Consider the following 21,249-nt stretch of genomic DNA (forward strand, 5'->3'; position numbering starts at 1 on the left):
TTGCCTGTTCATATCTTTGTGAACCGTTTATTTGCATACATACATACATAATACACATTGCTAATACACATGCATGCTCATGTACATTAACCTAAACTCATGCATGCACACACATACACATTCACACACTGCCTAACAAACTAAAGATTGTTGTTTCACAAGAGCAGACATAAGGTCAAATGAAAAGGTAAGACAAAAGAACAAGAGAATTAGTGAAAACATGGGCTTCACTGGGAAAAAGATCTAATGTCTGTTTACAGGCTGGGTAGTTAGATTCCAGAAAGGCAGAATTGGTAAGGGAACTGATTTTTTTTTTCTTTTTTGTCATTGTTAGGGATAATTAGGGAAATAAGATGAATAGTGGATAAAAGAATGTCAGGTGATAAACATCTTTCATGGTCAACTGTCACTGGGAGTCAGTTGGGCAAAAAGACGAGAATATTTTTTTAAATGAGCTATTTTATTTATGGAAACCAAATTACTTTAGTTTCAATAATTATCACTGTTAAACCAAAATGAGGAAGCTTCACAAAATGGTGTAGCCCTGGCTAACAGCAGCATGCCCTGAAGCCAGTCTGCTACAAGGACATTAGAGAGAAATGCAGAGAGAATGAAGATGTAAAGATTATAGGCTTCTCTCATGAAATTTCCTCCTTGTAGAGTAATGGATGGGAAGACAACAAACAATGGGGGAATGGGGACAGTACAGGTAGTACAGGGAAAGTGAGGCAAGGATACCCAGGGCTGTAAGACTTGGGGGCCAGAGAGCCAAATTCAGAAGAGCCCAACAGGGCATCCTGGGCTAAGCCTGGAGGACACCTGCTGGGAAAGCAAAACAGCAGGAAAGCGAAATGGGAGAGGTAAATGGATAATGAGCTGATTGGCAAACTAGTAAACAGCAATTGCTTGATGAAAAATGTTTGCAGTGCAATTAGCAGCTGTTCCATAAATAAAGTTTCCTGTGTTTGTTGTGAACTGGTTGAGTCACACGAAATGGTTCTCTATGATTGAGCAGCTTCTAATGTTGCTTAAGAATTGTCTCTGATGCATGAGTCAATATCTTTGCTTTGTCTGTTGTCTTAAGATCACTGACACTGTCCTGGCTCTATAACAAAGCCTTGAAGCCTGGGCTGAGGCTCTGAATGCTCTTGGATCACATATGACCTCTGATGACTTACCCAAATATATGTGCCTATGGTGTTTGTTGCTCAGGTGCCTGTTCTCTTGTGGGCTGAGCATTCACAGTTCACCTTTGACTCATCTGCACCCAAATGGACCCAAGTCAGACTACACTGTTTCACTCAGGAGCCAGGAGCCACAATCACACTCCAACAAAAGCCTAATAGAGCTCTAGTATGTCATGACTAAACCACACACTTCTGATTTCCTAATGAACATAAATATATGCATATGTCCATTCATTCATTTATTTTTAAGTTTTTAAAAATTATTTTTGTGAATTCACATGCACCATGGCAAACAGCAGCCCTTGGGGGACATCAAATACTCTAACTCTGGAGTTACAGGCAGTTATTGGCCACCATGTGGGTGCTAGGAATCAAACCTGGGTCCTTTGCAAAGCAGCAACTGCTCCTAACTGATGAGTCAGTTCTCCAGCCCTTCATTCATTCACTTCTCTTTAATCACTGTTCTTCCAAACAATGGTTCATTCTTCCCAGACTAGGTGGTTTGAAAGAAAATGGCTGCATAGACCATAGGAGTGGCCCTGTTAGAAGATGTGACCTTGTTGGAGTAGGAGTGGCCTTGTTACAGGAAGTGTGTCCTGGTCATAGGCTTTGAGGTCCAAAATGCTCAAGCAAGGCCTAGTGTGACTTTATCTTCCTGCTGCCTGCTGATCCAGATATAGAATTCTCAGCTTCTTCTCCAGCATCATGTCTGCCTGTGTGCCACCATGCTTCCTGCCAAGATGATAATGAACTAAACCTCTGAAACTGTAAGCCAGCTCCCACTAAATGTTTTTCTTTATAAGAGTTGTCATGGTCATGGTGTCTCTTCACAGCAATAGAAACCCTAACCAAGACACTGGCCACCTGTATTAAACCACCTGTGACAGTATGGTCACTCTAGAAGACACATCTAAACTTTTGCATTGCAATATAATGCTGTCACCTCCACAGTTCACCCTTAAAAACACACGTTATTGGGTTGGTGAGATGGCTCAGTGGGTAAGAGCACCCGACTGCTCTTCCAAAGGTCCAGAGTTCAAATCCCAGCAACCACATGGTGGCTCACAACCATCCGTAACGAGATCTGGCGCCCTCTTCTGGAGTGTCTGAAGACAGCTACAGTGTACTTACATATAATAAATAAATAAATCTTAAAAAAAAAAAAACACACACGTTATAAAAGAAAATCACCAAAAAATTACAAAATGTTTTAAGTGAGTTTAAACTTTTATGTTGGGCCACATTTCTGTCTATCTTCTATTGCATATAGTCTGTGGGCTTTAAGCTAGACACACCCACAAATCTAAAGTGATCCTATACTCTCACTGTCATGGGTTCAATTTTGTAATTCAACTGCTCAAACCTAAAGAGCACAGTTTTTGAATTTTGGTTTCTTTTTAAAAACAGAAATATTATAAGAATATATTTTCATTTTAATCCCAAGTGTGGGATATGGAGCTGCTTCAGACTATTTACCACAGGTGACTATGATTTGCCTTACGCTCCAATTGGGGTGTGATTTTTGCCAGCTGCAGACAGTTTCTGCAATTGTGTGATGTTTGGCATTCTGCGGACTTTTCAGAGGATATATAAATGATAGGGCCAGGAGAGGTGGGTTGGGTTGTTGGTTGGTGTTGGTCAGTGTGATCAGTGTTAGTTGGAGATTTGTTACGTTGTGTGTGCAAAGAAGAAACAACAAGAAGAAATTAGATATTCTGATGGTGAAAATCAAAATTACCTGAAGGAGCTCGATGCCCTAATTAGCAAGAGGTAGTCTAACAATAACATTGTCCCCTTTCCAAACCCTGACTTTATTCAGGGATCTCTTTTCTTTCCTCTTCATCCTTTTTTTCTCCCCTATCTAGTGTTAGAGGGTTGAAAGGGTAGAAGAAAAGGGCTGGAGAAAGGTGGAAGAAAGAAGAACCCACAAAGTAGCAAAAGACTGACTTCAGACGCCCCCATTTTTTGTCACCTAAGTATATTCTGTCTCCTGATACCAGGTACTCAAACCAAGTCTTCCAGAACTTGATATGGTCATCAAATTGCCATAGCCTGTGTTTATTTTTACTTTTTAATTGGTGTGATAAAACACCAAGACGAAGCCAACTTATAGAAAGTAGGGTTTACTGGGGGCTTATGGTTCCAAAGAGATAGAAGTCTGTCACCATCATGGAAGGGAAGAATGGCAACAAACAAATATGGTAACTAAAGCTAAAAGCTGAGAGCTGAGGGCTCACATCTCAAATCACAAACAGGAAGCAGAGAGCACAAACTCAAAATGGCACAGTCTTTATGCTCTCAAGTCCCACCCCCAATGACATACTTCCCCCAGCAAGACCACACCTCCTAAGGCTCCTCAAACAGTGCCACCAAGAACTTCCAAGGTGAGTGGACAAAGAGCAGGAGATGCTCATTCTGGGCTCTGACTCCCTAGTGGCTCTAGAATATTCTACACGACAGTGGGCCTTGCACTCTTCGACATTCAGAGAAAACTCCCCGAACAATCATAAACACTGGAATTGTCTGCTTCTACATGTAACCTGGCTCCAGAAGGGTCACCTCTTTGAGGAGAGATACACACAGCACATAGGACTCCCTAAATCTTCACTCTATGGAAAACTCATCTTAACCTTCCTGCTCATCTCTGTCTGTTTGGGGTTTTCTCATTTATTGGTGAACATTTTCTCCCTTATTCAGAAACTAGTTTTATGTTAACACATTCAGCTGTGACTTCTCTTTCCTTCTATTGTAACCTTTTTCTACTTAATCTCTGAGCCCTGCTACTCTGACTTGCCCTTCTAGTGGCTCCTGAGTCTTCCTGGGAAACCACTCTTCTTGTGACATCCTCAAAGCACTCAGTTGCTTTACATTTTAAGTGTTTTAAATATTTTCAGAATTTGTTTGTATCATCAAGGAGACAAGGCAGTGTTGCAAACTTAGAAAACAGAAGAATTCCCAGGCCTGGCATTTCACATATCTGTCCACATATCTCTCTGGAAGCTGAAGCACCTATCCACATATGTTTTCTCTCACACCAAGCAGAAGTACTCAAGGCACAGAGAATGGAAAGGAAAGAAGACATAGGGCTCTTTGATCAGATCTCAGTTATGGCAAAGTGAAAAAGACCTTTTAAATTTTTTGTTTTGTTTTGTGAAATTGGGGGTTAAAAGGGAAAGTATCAGCTCAAGACGCCCAAGACCAAGTTCTCAGCACAAAGATTTATTTCCTCAGAGACACAGAGGATACGGAATAAGAAACAAAGACAGGAGATAGAGGATCAAGGAAAGGGGGAAGAGGACAAGGAAGATGGAGGAGGGGTATTTGTCTCCTACTGACAAAGGACTTCCTCTAGATAGAGAGGAAACAGGCACATAAAAGTATAAGGGGAAACCCCATTGTGGTGACTTGAATATGCTTGGCCCAAGAAGTGGCACTATTAGGAGGTGTGGTCTTATTGGAAGAAGTGTGTCACTGTGGGGGTGGCAAAGAGAGCTTCCTCCTAGCTGCCTGAGAGACAATCGTCTCCTGACTACCTTCGGATCAAGATGTAGAACTCTTGGCTCCTTCTCCAACACTGTGCCTGGATGCTGCCATGCTTCCTACCAGGATGATAATAGACTGAACCTCTGAAGCTGTAAGCCAGCCCCAATTAAATGTTGTTCTTTGTAAGAGTTGCTGTGGTCATGGTGTGTCTTCTCAGCAACGGAAACCCTTAACTAAGACACCCATTGATTGGAGATGTTAATTAGGTGAGTCAAAAGGGGCTTTTGATTGCTGGACTTTAATACTTTGATGGCTGGACCTTTGTCTTCAGCCTCAGGAGGAAATGGACAAATAAGAAAATAAACCTTGGTAGCTAGCTTTAAAAATGGAATCTAATGGTTTTTAGCAAGGTAGCAGGAATCTCAGAGAAGGGCAAGGCCTGCCAGAGCCATGCTCACCATGCTGGAGCTGGCCAACATCCCTTCAGCTGTTGAACTTGGGGTCTTTTGTTTTGTTTTTTGTGTATTTGTTCATGTGCTTGTTTTTGAACCTGGGGTCTTATGGGTGCTAGGTAAGTGCTCTACAGCTGAGTTCCAAACCCAACCCTCTTTTTACTTCTTATTCTGAGTCTCATTAAGTTGTTCAGGTTGGCTTTAAGTTCACTCTATAACCCAAGCAGGTTTTTACTTTCAATTTTCCCAAATAACTAGAACCACAGACATACATCCCTAAGCCCTACTCCTTCAGTCTGTTAAATACCACAAATATCTGTTATATATGAAGACCCAAGGACAGTGCTCAGCTGACTTAAAAATAAGTCGAAGCTCAACACTTCTCAGGCCAAGCCACGCCCCTCCCTCGTTTTGTCCACTTCTCTACCTGTTCTCAATCCACAACCAGCTGATAGTCCTCACCCTACCCCACCCCCACTTGTCTTCCTCTTTCCTCTTGCAGTATTTTCTGACTCCCATAAGTAGGTATCTCAAAATAAAACTTTGAGAGAGAAACAAATATTCAAAGTTTACAAATATCTCTGGACAATATGAATGTTTCCTTCCTAGATTACATTTGTAAGTAGGAAAATACACTTTAAAGGTTTTTTACATTAAGAAAAAAAAAGCTATACTTTCTAAGCACAGGGCCACCTTTCTCCCCTCTGCCTAGCATTTTTTGTAGTGCCCTGGATAAGGACAGTAGTTTTAGGAGTCAGGAGGCAGCCACTACCTCCTCATCTGGCCAATTCCTAGGCCCAGCCATGGATTTAAGTCAGGCACCACGTTGGAGGGTCTCCAGGCATGGTGTCCATAGAGCCCTTTAATTTCTTCCTAGGTAAAGTTTCTACCCTGCAAAGCAACATTTTAATTTAAATTTTGATTCTAAGTTCATTCAGGAGTTGCTCCAAGCAGAGATTTCATTAAGACTTTAATACATTTTATTGGAGGTACCCCATCAAGAAAGGTAATGGAACAATTGTACTTTCTCTATTTCCAAGATTTCAACTGAAGCCGAGAAAACCAACCATAAAAATGTAATGCTGTTGTGTTGCAGAGTAAAATTGCCTTACTTGAAGAAATTTGGGACCAGGCTAGAAAGGGGAACCAGAGCTTCTGTTTGCTGTTCTGTCCTCACTCAGCTTCCTGAGTTTGGGTCTTGGAAGGTAGTTTGCACTTTGACTTGGACTCAGAGGGCAACTGCTGGCCTTTTAGGCCCCATTGGGAACAGAAACACATAGCACAGTCACCTACCATGTTGCCAGAGTGAGAACCTAAAAGAAGGTTTGTTATCCAGATAAACCAGGTGGTATCTGCAAGCATGAGATTACATCAGGTCATCTTACCCCAAAGGGCTCTCTAGCCCTGTACATCGTATTCCTATATTCAACTGGCACACTGCACAGCCTGCAGGCCATTCAATACATTGGAGAGTGTCCTTTCTAGGTACCTCAGTTGATCTTAGTCTCTTCCAGGTATCTGGGCTGGTATTTGCTTCTTCCAGGCAGCTGGTCTAGTAGTCAGTCTTTGCAGCTCAGCTTTGTTAGTGTTCTTTGCAGCTTGGCTATCCTTCCTCTGAAAAGGTCTCAGCTTTTATTGCTTACTCTGGTAGGGAGAAGCCTAAGGAATCTGTTCAGTTTCAGAGACTTTCTGAAGCTATTTTGAGTTGTTTACCTTCCTGTTTAAGGAGCTTCTAGAAGGATGGAATATTTCAATCTTGATCAGCGGAAGCTGTTACACAACACATGGACAACATGCAAATTTATAATGTGTTCCATATTTGCAATGACTTATTGTTATACCAATAGATTAGTGCATCTCTCAAAACCCCATCAGAGAAGCTACTTTTTGTCACAGATGACAATTAGCACAGAGACCCACAACATGTCAAATGAAGATTATAACACAGAATGCTCAGCCCTAAATGGACTATATTGCAATCCTTTCCTTCGAAGTCTTAGGGATCATTTAGGAGATCAGGCAGAAAGACTGTAAGCCCAGAGATGGTAGATGACTACAACATCACAGTGTTTTCTGAACACAACAGGGTAGTTGTATATATGAACACACAGCAGTTGTGACAGCTTGCACAAGACCTGCACAAACTCAAGCCAGATAAAACCCCAGTCCATAGAAGGGGAGGTGAGATTACCTTCTACACAACAAATTTCCACTTCTACCTGAGGAATTATTAGCAATTGATAGCTGTTAGGAGAGGTAGGGTCTATTTCCTTTAAAGGTACAACTCCTGTTAGTAGACCATGTTCCAGTAGATGGCCACACACTCAAGAGTATATAATTAGAACAAATTAGGCTCAATAGGTTTAAAAGGAAAAAAAAATGACGACATGAAGTTGGGTGGAAGGGGAAGTAGATCTGGAAGGAGTTGGAAGAGGAGTGAATGATCAAAATACATGGTATAACATTCTCAAATAATTAATTTTTTAAGTTAAAAAATTTGATCAGGGCTGGAGAGGTGGCTCAGCCCTTAAGGGCTAGAACTGTTTTTGCAGATGACCAGTGTTCAACTCCAAGCATCTACACTAAATGACTCAGAACTGTCTGTAACTCCAACCCCAGGAGGTCCAATGTCTTCTTTTGGCCTTGGTGGGCATTGCACTCACGAGCACAAATCTATACACAGACACATATATACACACAATCAAAACATTAAAATTAAAATTAACTGCTGGATAAGTGGTTTAGTAGTTAAGAACACTTGCCTCTTGCAAAAGACCAAGGTTCAGTTCCCAGCTCCAAAAGGTTGCTTACAACAGGCATTGACTCCAATTCCAATGGTCTGGCACCCTCTTCTGGCCTCTACAGGCACCAGGCATGCTTGCAACACACACTCATATACATGTGTCATGGCAAAACACTCTAACACATAAAAATTTAATTTTAACAATTAATTTTGAAACTTATGTTTTGGTGTTGTTTCATGTTGAATTTTATCTAAAGGTATGGCATAAACACTAATGGACAGATAAATAGTTGGTAAATGATAGATGGTAGGTGTGATGTGTGGATGGTGGATGTAATAGATGTTAGACTGATAGATGATAGATAGATAGATAGATGATAGGTAGAGTAGATAGATAGATAGATGTTTCGTTGGATGAATGGATGGATGCATATATGCATGGATGGATGATGGATGCATAGCTGTATGGATATATGGATGCAAGGTTACATGGATGGATTCATGGATAGATATGTGAATGAATAGATGCTTGGGATGATGGTTATTCTTGTTCAAGAACTTGACTACATCTAGAAGTAACTAAAATGCAAATGGAAATTGTTTTTCTTTTTTTTTACATTTTTATTAGATATTTTCTTCATTTACATTTCAAATGCTATCCCAAAAGTCCCCTATACCCTCCCCCTGCCCTGTTCCCCTACCCATCCACTCCCATTTCTTGGCCCTGGTGTTACCCTGTATTGGGGCATATAAAGTTTGCAATACCAAAAGGCTTCTCTTCCCAGGGATAGCCGACTAGGCCATCTTCTGATACATATGCAGCTAGAGACATGAGCTCTGGGGGTACTGGTTAGTTCATATTGTTGTTCCACCTATCGGGTTGCAGACCCCTTCAGCTCCTTGGGTACTTTCTCTAGCTCCACCATAGGGGGCCCTGTGTTCCATCCAATAGGTGACTGTAAGCATCCACTTCTGTATTTGCCAGGCACTGCATAGCCTCACAAGAGACAGCTATATCAGGGTCCTTTCAGCAAAATCTTGCTAGCATATGCAATAGTGTCTGCGTTTGGTGGCTGATTATGGGATGGATCCCCAGGTGGGGCAGTCTCTGGATGGTCCATCCTTTCGTCTCAGCTCCAAACTTTGTCTCTGTAACTCCTTCCATGGGTATTTTGTTCGCTATTCTAAGGAGGAATGAAGTAGCCATGTATTGGTCTTCCTTCTTCTTGATTTTCTAGTGTTTTGCAAATTGTATCTTGGGTATTCTAAGTTTCTAGGCTAATATCCACTTATCAGTGAGTGCATATCAAGTGAGTTCTTTTGTGATTGGGTTACCTCACTCAGGATAATATCCCCCAGATACATCCATTTGCCTAAGAATTTTTCTTTTTTCTTTTCTTTTCTTTTTTGAAACAGGATTTCTGTGTAGTCCTGACTGTTCTGGAACTCACTCTGTAGTAGACCAGGTTGGCATCAAATTCAGAGAGCTTGTCTCTGCCTCAGAATGATAGGATTAAAGGCATAAGCCATCACTTCCCTGTAATCCAGATCTTTTGAAGTAAGAAGATACAGCTTTAATCTGGGCCACATCATTTGATGTGATGACAGCCTATATAAAAGACATGGAAGATAAAAGTTTGCTCTCTCTTTGCCTGCTTGCCTTTGCTCTCACTAGCAAGTCCATTCCTTAACTGGCTTTAGGATCTACTTTGGGATTTCAGCATCTACTGAAGACCAGCTGAGACAAGCTTTGTAGACTGGATGACTACTGAATTCTTGGACCATCCATTGGTAGACAACCATAGTTGAACTAGCTGGACCACAGCCTGTAAGGCATTCTAACAAATCATATTTTTCATTTATTCTATAAGTTTGTTCCTTTAGAAAGCTCTGACTAATATAGATTTTGGTACCAGAAGTGGTTTCTAGAGCAACAGAAATATAAAGGTGAATATTTTAAAATATCTGGAATAGGCATTCCGATTTACCAACACCTATAGTTACTGAAGCCCCTCTTGAAAGCTCAAAGAGTACTGAAAGTCCATGGTGTGGACTATTTTACAAACTGAAGGAGACAAATGCACTGGATTTTCCTGATTCACCAATTATGAGTGGCAATAGATTTAATGATTCTGTATACAAAACTTTCAACAATTTGTGGGGGGAAAAATAAGGGAAATGCAGATGCTGGTTGCTTGTTCCTAGCATCTCTGGATAAACTGACAAAGGAAAAGAATGAGCTCTGTGATAATATTACCCAACATCTAACATCTCAGCATACAGTGGAGGAGAACAATGAATTTAGTGATAAAATTGACTGGCTTCATGTGCACATAAACAGTCTAAAGGTTTCTAAGTGTGCCCTGGAAGAGAGTCTTCTCTCCAGCAGCCACAGAGCCCAAGTTGCAGAAAATCAAATCGAAGTCCTCATTATAAGGTTGGCTGAATTATGACAAAAATTCAAGTCCCAGCCTCAGAGGGTGTCAGTGATTAAAGTAAGGGCATTAATTGGTAGAGTGGGATCCTGTAACTTGGGATAGGGATGCATGGGAGGAACCTACTGAAGCCGAGAACTTTGAACTCTCAGATTCTCAAGGGTTTATCTCACCTGAAGAAGTAGTCTCTGCCCTTCGAAAATGAACTCAGACCTCAACTCCTGGAAAGATTGTCTTTTCCACCTTTAACTGAGGAAATTAATTGTTCATTGTATGCTAAACCAGCAGTGGCTTTGTCTAAAGGAAATGTCAGGCAAGACAATACTGATGTCCCTCAGAGCCACCAATAGCAGTCTCTAAACCTATTAGAGAGTGTGGTCCACAGGGAGGTGGGCTACAATACTAAAGAGTTTAATGAGTTTTCTAATTCATTCAATCAGAAGTCTAGAAAATATGTGTGGGAATGGATTTTAAAGATGTGGGATAATGATGGAAGGACCATAAACCTGAATCAGGCTGAGTCTGTTGATATAGGCTCTTTGAATGAAGACTCTAGGTTTTATATGAAAAGTAGCACAGCTGGGTTTTGGTTTTTTGTTTGTTTGGGGGGGGGCGGTGTTTTTCTCTCTGTATAGCCCTGGCTGTCCTGGAACTCACTCTGTAGACCAGGCTGGCCTCGAACTCAGAAATCCGCCTGCCTTTGCCTCCCAAGTGCTGGGATTAAAGGCGTGCACCACCACGCCTGACTTTTTTTTTTTTTTTTAGGAGTCAAAAGTTTGAATGATTAGCTGAAACATTTGTCAAAAGATGGCCTGCTGACAAAGAGTTGGAGATGCCTGGTATTCCTCGGCTTAGTGTTGATGAAAGGATTTTAAGGCTCAGGGAAATTGCAGTGCTGTGTAAAACCTAATTCTCAACAATGGGAAGGCCCAGGAGTTATGACCTTCATTAACCCTATAAAATGAAAAATGATGAGGAAGGCACCAGCACATTTGAAGACTTTTGTTGTTGCCCTTTTCTTTGTGCCAGACCTTAAAGGTTGGCGCCGCTGCTGCTAAATGCAGTGGGCCAGGTGGCAGCACTAAATTGCCAAAGGCAAGTTAATCATAGTTATCATAATGGGCACCATATACAAAGCCATGTTCATAATGGTCTGACCCATAATGATCAGCACAGGCAAAGTGAATGATATGGTGATCTGACTTGTATGGACCTTTGGTACTGGCTAATTCAATCATGGTGTTTCCAGGCATGAAACAGATAAGAAGCCTAAAGCATTTTTGTTTGATATGTATAAGCAGAAAAAAAAAATCTCAAACAAATAAAAAAAAGAGAGGCTCTATTGGATTGTGGCAGAACAGAATCTCAGTCCATGAACCAATTCCAGTCTTGAGCCAGTTTGCAGACCCAGAAACTTTTGAATGAAGGGCAGCCAGGTTCCCCTGCCACCAGAGGAAGGACCTTAATAAAATACCTAAAAGTTTTACTGTTAGCCTTTCTCCAGTCTTTCCCTAGAGGGACTTACAGCCTCTTACAAGATTAACTGTGTGCTGGAGAAAAAGAAACAATCAGGAGCCGGGCGGTGGTGACGCACGCCTTTAATCCCAGCACTTGGGAGACAGAGACAGGTGGATTTCTGAGTTCGAGTCCAACCTGGTCTACAGAGTGAGTTCCAGGACAGCCAGGGTTGTCTCGAAAAACCAAAAAAAAAGAAACAATCAGACTTTCCAGGGTCTATTGGATACTGGTTCTGAATTGACACTGATTCCAGCAGATCCCAAGAAACATTGTGGACCTCCAGTTTAAGTAGGGGGTTATGTCAGGTGATTAATGGAGTTTTGGCTGAAGTCTGACTCATAGTAGATTTTGTGGGTCCCAAACTCATCCATTTCCTCAATCCCAGAATGTATAGTTGGGATAGTTATTCTTAGAAATTGGCAGAATTATTTTTTTCTTTTCTATTGTTTTGTTTTGTTGTTTTGTTTTGTTTTGAAACTCACTCTGTAGACCAGGCTGGCCTCAAACTCTTAGAGATCTATCTGTTTCAGCACTTAGGAGTGCTGGGATTAAAGGCATGCACCACCCTGGCCCAGCTGGCTGAATTCTGATATTGGTTCCCAGACCTATGGACTAAGAGCTATTGTGTTTGAAAACACTAAATGGATGCCTTTAAAGTTGTCTCTGCAAGAAAAACAGTGAATCAAAAACAGTATCACATCCCTGGAGGAATTGCAGAAATTAGTGCTACCATCAAGGGCTTAAAATATGGTCCCCTTTAACTCTCCTGTCTAGCCAGTGAGATGGCCCATGGAGAATAATGGTTGACTACCAAAAACTCAATCAGGTAGTGACTCTAATTGCAGCTATTCTATCAGATGTGGTGTTCTTACTCCAGCAGATTAACACATCTCCTGGTGCACGGCTTTCAGCTATTAATCTAGTAAATACCTTTATCTTAGTACCCGTCCATAAGGACCCCCAAAAGCAATTTGCTTTCAGTTGGCAAGCCCAGCAGTATACCTTTAAAGTTTTACCTCAAGAATATATTAACTCCTCAGCTCTGTGTCATAACTTAGAAGAGATCTTAATCATGTTTATTCCACAAAATATCACACTGGTGCACTATATTGATGACATTATACTGAATGGACCAAGTAAGCAGGAGGTAGCAACCACTTTGGACTCTTTGATAACACACATGTGCATCAGAGGATAGGAAATAAATCCAATTCAAGGGCCTTCTACCTCAGTGAAATTCTTATGTATAAAGTAGGATGTGCACAGCAGCAATCTATTATCAAATGAAAATGGCATCTATGTGCTTGTGTCCATGCAGGTCTACAAGTACAAGTCAGTTGCATGAAGAAGTTGTGTAAATGTCTCTGCTGTGTCAACTGCCGCCAGGCACACACATGGGAGCGTTCCCTACGATGAGTTGACTCAAGAAGAGAAGATTAGGGCCTTGTTTACTGATGATTTTTTTTCTGCTTGTTTCCCTGGTTACCTCTTTGGGGAGACTGTTAAAGTAGCAATGAAGGCCTATTAAGAAAAAACTCTGGGGCTGAAGACGTAGTTCAGCAGTTTAGAGCACTGGCTGCTCTTCCAATTCCCCCAAACCACATGGTAGTTCACAACCATCTGTAATGGGGTCTGATGTCCTCTTCTGGCACACAGGTGTACGTGCAGATAGAGCACTCATGTGTAAGATAGATAGATAGATAGATCTTTATTAGAAAGAAAGAAAGAAAGAAAGAAAGAAAGAAAGAAGAAAAGAGAAAAAAATTCTTGGTCAAGAGAATAGAATTTATGGCCTGAGTACAGACCTAACATTCCAGTGCAGCTAGGCCAATCTTTTGTCCAAGAGACTAGCACTAGAAAGGTGAGTTCACTTTAGACCATGCTAATGAATTAGATAGAATAATTAATTATTTGTACTTGGGCTTAACTCTGACTTACTGTATCAACTATTACTAAACAGATACTCCCTCACTACTGCAGCTTCTTATCACAGGATAGAACAAAAAAAGAGAGCCAACATCTTAATGATTTTGAAGGAAAAAAAAAGTTTAAAAATAAGAGGAGAGATTTGTAAGAAATATTAAGCATGAGTTTTTTTCTATCAAACACTATAAACTTGTGTTTAGGACAAATAATTCAAATTTTTTGTATTCTCCACCTTGTAAGACTATTTTTATGAAAATGTTTTAATACACCACCACCCCCCAGACACACACACAGAGTAAACCTTTGTTTACACAAAATCCCCTGTTGACTTAGATGGCCTGGAGCAATGAGTCCTCCACCCCTAGTGACCCCTTTTCTCTTCCTTAGCTTCCTATGTGCCAATTCTTGAAGACTAGCCAATCAATTAAGACTGTATGGTCAGACACCAGCCAATGGGGGAAAAACATAGTCACCACCTGAGTTAGAATGAAAACTGGGTACACTTCCTGTCTTGATGTGTTCAGTCTCCCAAGCACACCATTTTGATCAAGAATAAAGTGTTGCTTTGTCCAGATACTTTGAAGTAGTGGTCTTTCTTTGTGGCTCTGAACTTATTTCTAACAGTACTCACCTGCATGTCCACATGCACACTCTGAGCGAAGCCAGACCCTTGAAAATACCTAGCCAGTCCCTGACCACCTTGCCAGTACTGTCCACAGTAATGACCACAACTGCCCCTACCTGTATATAGAATACAATCCTCCAACTCGTCATCTGACTCTACACCAGCTACCCTGACTACCCTTTAGTGTGCATAAAGATCCCCAGGGACATTCCCTACAGCTGAGTGCAGTGGGCAGTCTTCGGTGAAACCCTCCACAGTAAAAAGGTAAAGCCCTGGGAAACAGGCATTAGGCAAAGGTGAGAGCAGCCACCTGCCACTAACCCAAGGTGGGGATCATTTCCTGGCATCTGCCTTGGCTCTGGGCCAGGGTGGGAGGAAATGCCACCGCTGGAAGATTGCGCTGAAAGATTGCCCCTGAGTTGCTGTGCTCATTTCCTCCCACCATTTCTCTCTGATTGGAGGTCTTCAGGCAGGGGAGGGAGGAAGACTGTAAGCACTTACCTTAATTGCATTAAACAATCCTAGCATTGAATATAAGTGCTGAGGCCTGGGGGAGTAATATGCTCCTTCCAGTTAGCACTAAGTCATCCTGGAAGCTTAACAGGCAGATTCCCAGAGCAGGGACTGGCCACCTATACAAGCACACATCAGGGTAGGAAGCAGACAACCACCAGCTTTAATCTCCAGCTTTGATAGAGGAGACCTGAAAACCAGAGAGAGGCCTCAAAGTCCACCAAACCAGGAGGTCTTGCCTCCTGCGTTTTGAACTTGAAGCTGTCCATAGCCTCATGACTCAGGACAAACATCACCCCACCCTCTGGTCTCCCTGTCCTCTTCAATCCCTAAGAAAGGATCCTGCAAAGACTCCTGTTCCTCACTCTTGCCCCATAGAACTTCTGGTCTGAAGCCCTGACAGGAAGCCCCGCCACCCACGGTTCTCCAAAAGCTCTTAATGTGTATATACATAGGAAACTTCTTCTCAACAGACAGTGCCACATAATTCTGTTCCTGTCTCCTACTCAGGGGCGTTCAGCTGCCAACTCTATTTACAGCTTTATTCCTAAGAATTGATGAACTGGTCATCACCCAAGGACCAGCAGAAATCCCTACCCAAATAGCCCATCCCCCCTAGCCCTGAGCTCACAAGACTTAGACCATTGGCACAAAGCATCAAACTACAAGGGGACCCAACCTCTTCCTGGGCAGCTGAGTTCTGGCAGAGTAGAGACTGTGTACATCCCAGAACCTATTCACAAGAAAGGGCTCCCCTGCTCCCCTGCTTTACAAATAGTTTTTCTCAGTTTCCTTAAGAAAATGGCAGCAGGTAGTGGTGGTGGCTCACACCTTTAATCCCAGCACTCGAGAGGCCTCTGCATTCCCACTCAGGTGGATCTCTGAGTTCCAAGCCAGCCTGGTCTACAGAGTGAATTCCAGTACAGCCAGGGCAATGCAGAGAAACCTTGTCTAGAAAAAAAAAAAAAAAATAACAAACAAAACAAAGAGAAAAAGAGACAGACATACAGACAGACACGGGGGCCACACATATGTACGTGATCAAGTATACCTGTACTTGTTAACTTTCAAACCTGATACAAACAGCTGAGGTGCCTGTTCAACATAGCAAAGCAGACCTGTCAGGTTCTCCTAGCATCCTTCAGTCCTTACTTGTTACAGGATATGGTTGGCATATGCTTCCCTCTACCCTGAACTTTCCAGCCCAGGCTGAGCTGCCTGTCCCCCAAGAGGTTCTTCTCTATATAATCAAGACATTTTGGTTATCCACCTCTTTTCTACCTTGCTCTCTTGGCTGTTGTTCCTGATTCCTCTCTCTCCTCCCCTTCCTCTTCTCCCTTTCCTCGGGGTCATGGGCATGACTTTAGGGTCATGACCACTCTGGACTCTCCCAAATGTGTCTGGGACACATGCCTCTGGCTCTGCTCTACTACTTACCTGTAATAAACTTTCTCCTCCACTATACCCCATAGCAGTCATATCCTTCCCTTTCCTTTTTAGTTTTTTATTTTTTAACTACTATAACAGAACAGATTAAAAACTATAGAGAAAAGAAAAATACATTTATAAAGGAAAGACACATTATCTCTACTCCATTTCCCCACGCTCAGAAAATAAAACATTCCTCTACCAACTTCTGCCTTGATTTGCTTCTGTAGAAGTAGTCAGACCTCCAGGGGTCTGGTCACAGTAGATGGAGGTTGACTGCCACATCTACATAAAATGACAATAAGGACAAAGCCCTACAATTGAGCTTTCCTGTTGCTGACTGCTATCTATGTTCCTAGCTTACACAAACAGCCAGGTTGCACACCCTCTTCTTCCTCTTATCCTGGGAAGACTTCTCCTGAGCCCAGAGACAAACATATACACGCATGAGACCCAGATGCAAGCCTACCGTATCCATACCCATAACCCACCATATACCCGACCACCCCATCCTCCCAACCCTGCCCCAGCACTTCCAGAAAGTCTGGTTGTCACTGAAAGGCATTTCCCCACCCCCACCCTGTACAGCTGACACCTGTCTCCCTCCGCGGCCTTTCCCCTCACACCCAACAGGCTGCAAAGACCAATTCATTTCTTAAAGTGAAAATCCTTTCATGAAGCAAAGCTTTCCTCTGGGACAATGCCCTGCCAAGCGGAACAAAGCAGCTCTCTTAGCCCAAGTGTAAAGGCTATACAGACAGCTGCCAAGCTGCAGAGGTCACAGGTGAGGTGTGACTAGAGAGGAAAGGGGCATCTGGGGTCTCCACACATGTGGACCCGTGCCAGGATGACTGGCACCCACAGCAGCCTCGGGCTGTGACAGCTTAGATCCTACATTTTATAACCCTCAATACCCAATCCACATCATTCCCAGCCCCAGCCCTTCTTCTCGTACCACAGGGCCCTCGTGACCATACTTGTTCCTCCTTTTATCCCCACTTCCAAGAGAACAGGCTTGGTGAGGAGCCAGGGCACTCCCTAAGCCAGGCTCAGGAAGAAAGAAGTCTGGGAGGGACTTTTATACTGGGCTGACTACTAGTGAGGTGAAAGAGTTGGCTAATGAGAGTTAGGAGTCTGGTGGAAGATGAGAGAGGGTTCTATACTCTCAAGAATGCATTCTAATACTAGTCCACTCCCCTCCTGGACTAGAGGGAAGATATCCTAGAATAACAAGCTCTGGAAAAGGGTGGGGAGTGAGGTATTTAGTGTGTGTAAAGTTGAGCAAGAAGAGATGTAAAGAACCTCTGCCTTTGCCAGTAATGATGACGACAGGGAGCACTGGCCAGTTCCTTGCTGACAAGATTCACAGGGAGGAAAACTCAGGACACAAACTAGATGACAGAAGATCTAACCACCCCCTTTTGCCAGGGGAAGAATCCAAAATCAGTCAAGCCCGACACAGGTCTGAAACTGTCACATCTCTGGTTTCCTAACTCTGAACAGACCCAATACCTCTGTTTTATCCCACAAGCACTCCCCAACTCATTAAATTCAACTTAATAAAGACTTTCCTCATAGTTGCTAACCATGTCTGTTGGTTGACCTCAGGGGCCTCAGTCTCTGTAAGTGAAATGCTCCTCCAGAAATACCTACTAACCAGTGCTGATCCACCTTTTAGTGCAGTATACACAAGGAAGAATCCATGACTGCTCCCACCTGGTATTCCTTAACATAGTCAGGCTCAGTAACCTCAAAGCACTCAGGGTCATGGTTCATACTCCTATCCTGACCCAGCCCAGAAAAAAACATGGAACAAAAAGACTTGGGAGAGAAACTCACAGAAGAAGCTGACCTGTGGATATGGAGTGATAGCTTTGTACCCCAGAAGGCACTGGGCATATCCTCAATGGACAGTCACATCCCCGGAGGCTAAAAACAAACTACCCCATCTTCCCCAACCAACCACCGTATGTATATGTACAAAGAAAAAAATATCCCAACTCAAACTGGAAGCTCATCTTCAACACAATAACTGCTATAAAAGCACAGCCAGAGAGACAGCCCTGCTGTTTGTGAGTAGGACTGAATGAGCAGTTCCCACTTAGAGAGAAAACAGTCAAGGAGTACAGCAGAGATCTTGGCTTCCAGTAGTTTTCCTGAGTACCACAGAGAAGGGGCCAGGAGCCAGTGTAGGAGCAAGTGCCTTTCTCCGTGGCCTCTCATGGCTGGTAAAAGACAAAAACAAAATAGGTTGTCTATGGTCAACATTTGGCTTCATATGAAGACCAGCAGTCCTCCAGTCCAATATTTATACAAGAATACACACAGACTCCTTTGGATATAGTACAGAGCTACCCTCAGAAACCCCACGCAAGCAGACACATGGGCCCACACATACATGCAATGTACATACCATGTGCATGCTTATAAGTAGGCAGTGGTAGCTTATGTCTTTAATCCCAGCACTAGGGAGGCAGAGGCAGGAATATCTCTCTATTTGAAGCCACCTGGTCTACAGAACAAGTTTTAGGACAGCCAAGGTTATACACAGAGAAACTCTGCCCATTCCCCCCACCCCCAGGGGAAAAAAAAAAGAAGGAGGAGAAGGAGGCATGAGATCCACCAAGATGCACATATAAAGACAAAGGTACACAGGTTCCTAGCGCCTGCAGACAAAATCACAAATACCCTATAGAGCCCAGAAGCCCCTGTGTGTGTCTTCTCAATAGATAGACACACACATGAACAAAAACACATCTCTCAGCTACCCATTTGTGACTTATTTGAGTGATTAATAACAAGCAAAATACTAACATAACACACACACACACACAGGGGATGGTGGAACAGGTACAAAGAGCATGGGAATGGAATCCCAGACCACCAACTGCAGGCACTGTAGTTCAGCACTGGATGGGGAAGGGGGGTGCTTGCTTCCAGGACCTTCAGTCAAGCAGTAGCACCCAGCTTTCTCCACTCCTCTCCCTGCTCATTTGTGTTATAACCAGGCCTACATGGGAAGCCAACAGACTGAGGTACCAAGAATGCAAGTGGGTCTTGGAAACCACCCTCCCAGCTGACCAAGACTGGCTGAAACCTCTTCTGAAAGAAAGGAATCACACCCTTCATCTCACAGCTGCCTATACACTGAGAGCCCACCAAGGCCATCATCTTCCAGCTACAAGGCACTGGACAGAGGACAGGCCAGTGGAATACCTAGGAAAGCAGATTTTTACACAGCACGATGGAGAATGAGAACTTGACTCCTGAAGGGAAGAACGTTTAGATCCAAAGTATCCAGTAAAGCATCTAAAAGGTACATCTACAAATAGGCAACAGCACTGCTTCCTTCCGCTTATTGTACATTGGGGGTGGTAGGTGGGGTTGCTCTGGGTCACTTAGTATCCTAGGGGTGCATCTGCTCTCATATGAGCAGAACCTGGAAATGGGGCTACATCCAGGAAGCTGAAGGAGAACTCTGCCCCACCAGGCTCTCTCCGACCCAAGGGCTAGGGTAGTAGGAATGGCCCCAGAGAACTTGAGGTGGCCACTGTTGTAGCATTTCTGACTGTTTCTTTCCCAGAAACCAACCCAGATATCAGTCTCTAAGCCCTACCATGATGCAGGTTGCTGAGTACCCAGAGTCCTCCAACAGCTAAAGTTACTAACAACTTCCTCACTACCACGAGCACATACTTGTCCAAGGATAATAATACAGCCCAATGCCACCTACTCTGAGCCACTATGTGGAGCCACTGTGCTCCACATGCTCCCGCCAGCTCCTGCCAACATAACCTGCCAATAGATACTCTGTGATCTGTGCTATGGGCCTAATTGTTAAATTGGCTATCATTTATGTGATCCTGAAGTCACCAAAGGTGAAAAGAGTAACTAATGTGTTTGTCCTGAGCCTAACTATTGCCGATGGGCTCTTTGTGCTGACGTTCCCACTAGTATCACTGAGTACCTGCTACAGCACTTTTTGGAGAGCCATTCTGCAAACTGGTGCTGACCACTGACTACTACATCTTCTCCAGCATCTACTTTCTTGTTGGGATGCGTATGGACTGCCACTTAGCGGTACTGGCCACTGTGCAATCTTGCCAATTGCCTAGGCACACCTAGAGGGAGCAAAAGTTGTGACACCCAGTTGTGGGCTAAGTTTCCTGAGACCAGAGTGGGCCTGGTTTCAGGCCAGTCACTCATATACACTGGTTCTTGGCTTTGCAATGCCATTGTGCATCATCTGCATGTCATATGTAGACCTGCCGTGCAGACTTTATACCATGAAACTCCACTCTAGCATGAAAGTTCTAGGCAAAGCCAAGAGGAAGATAACTGTCCTGGTTTCCACTGTTTCCAACTGTGTTGGCCATGTGCTCTCTTTGCTGGATGCCCTTTCACCTGGCCTCTGTGGTAGCCCTGACTACAGGCATGCCCTACATATCCCTGGTTATTGGTATCTCCTATGCTGTCACCAGCCTCAGCTATGTCAACTCATGCTTCGATCCTTTTATGAACTCATTCCTGAATGACAACTTCCACAAGAATTTCTGTACCATAATCCTGCTTCAGGAGGCCTGAGCATTCTTGCCATTTACCACCTCCAAGAGCAGTGGTTGACCAAGCCAGGGAACATTCTGTCTCTTCACACTTATCCCTGTGTTCTCCATACAGATACATATAAACCACCATGGCATTCCCTTTCTGTTCCTCTGCTTCCTACACATCCCTAAGGAAACAATAGCGGGCAATCTGATCCTGGTAGCAAGCACCCTAAGTCTGACCACCCACAGAGGATGGACACAAAGATAGCCCCCCCCCAGGGCTAATACTTTATGTGTCCTGGCACAGGAACCTTTGTAGAACTGACAGGTTATAAAAGGACAGGCACTTCAGCAGTAAAACCAAATATTGTCATGACCCAGAACTCTGACAC

General features: G+C 43.2%; 1 protein-coding gene across 1 annotated transcript; it reads left to right on the forward strand.

The window, feature by feature from the left end:
• The first annotated feature begins 17,632 nt into the window (after nucleotides 1-17,632).
• On the forward strand, nucleotides 17,633-20,894 carry Npbwr2 (neuropeptides B and W receptor 2). Its single transcript, XM_021180089.2, is given in 6 exon segments — nucleotides 17,633-17,772; nucleotides 20,116-20,249; nucleotides 20,252-20,287; nucleotides 20,290-20,430; nucleotides 20,433-20,662; nucleotides 20,664-20,894. Coding segments are annotated over 6 exon segments (912 nt in total).
• The last annotated feature ends 355 nt before the right edge of the window (nucleotides 20,895-21,249 follow it).

The sequence above is a fragment of the Mus caroli genome, unplaced genomic scaffold, assembly GCF_978045245.1.
Source record: "Mus caroli unplaced genomic scaffold, Mus_caroli_1 scaffold_2, whole genome shotgun sequence".
Classification (NCBI taxonomy): domain Eukaryota; kingdom Metazoa; phylum Chordata; class Mammalia; order Rodentia; family Muridae; genus Mus; species Mus caroli.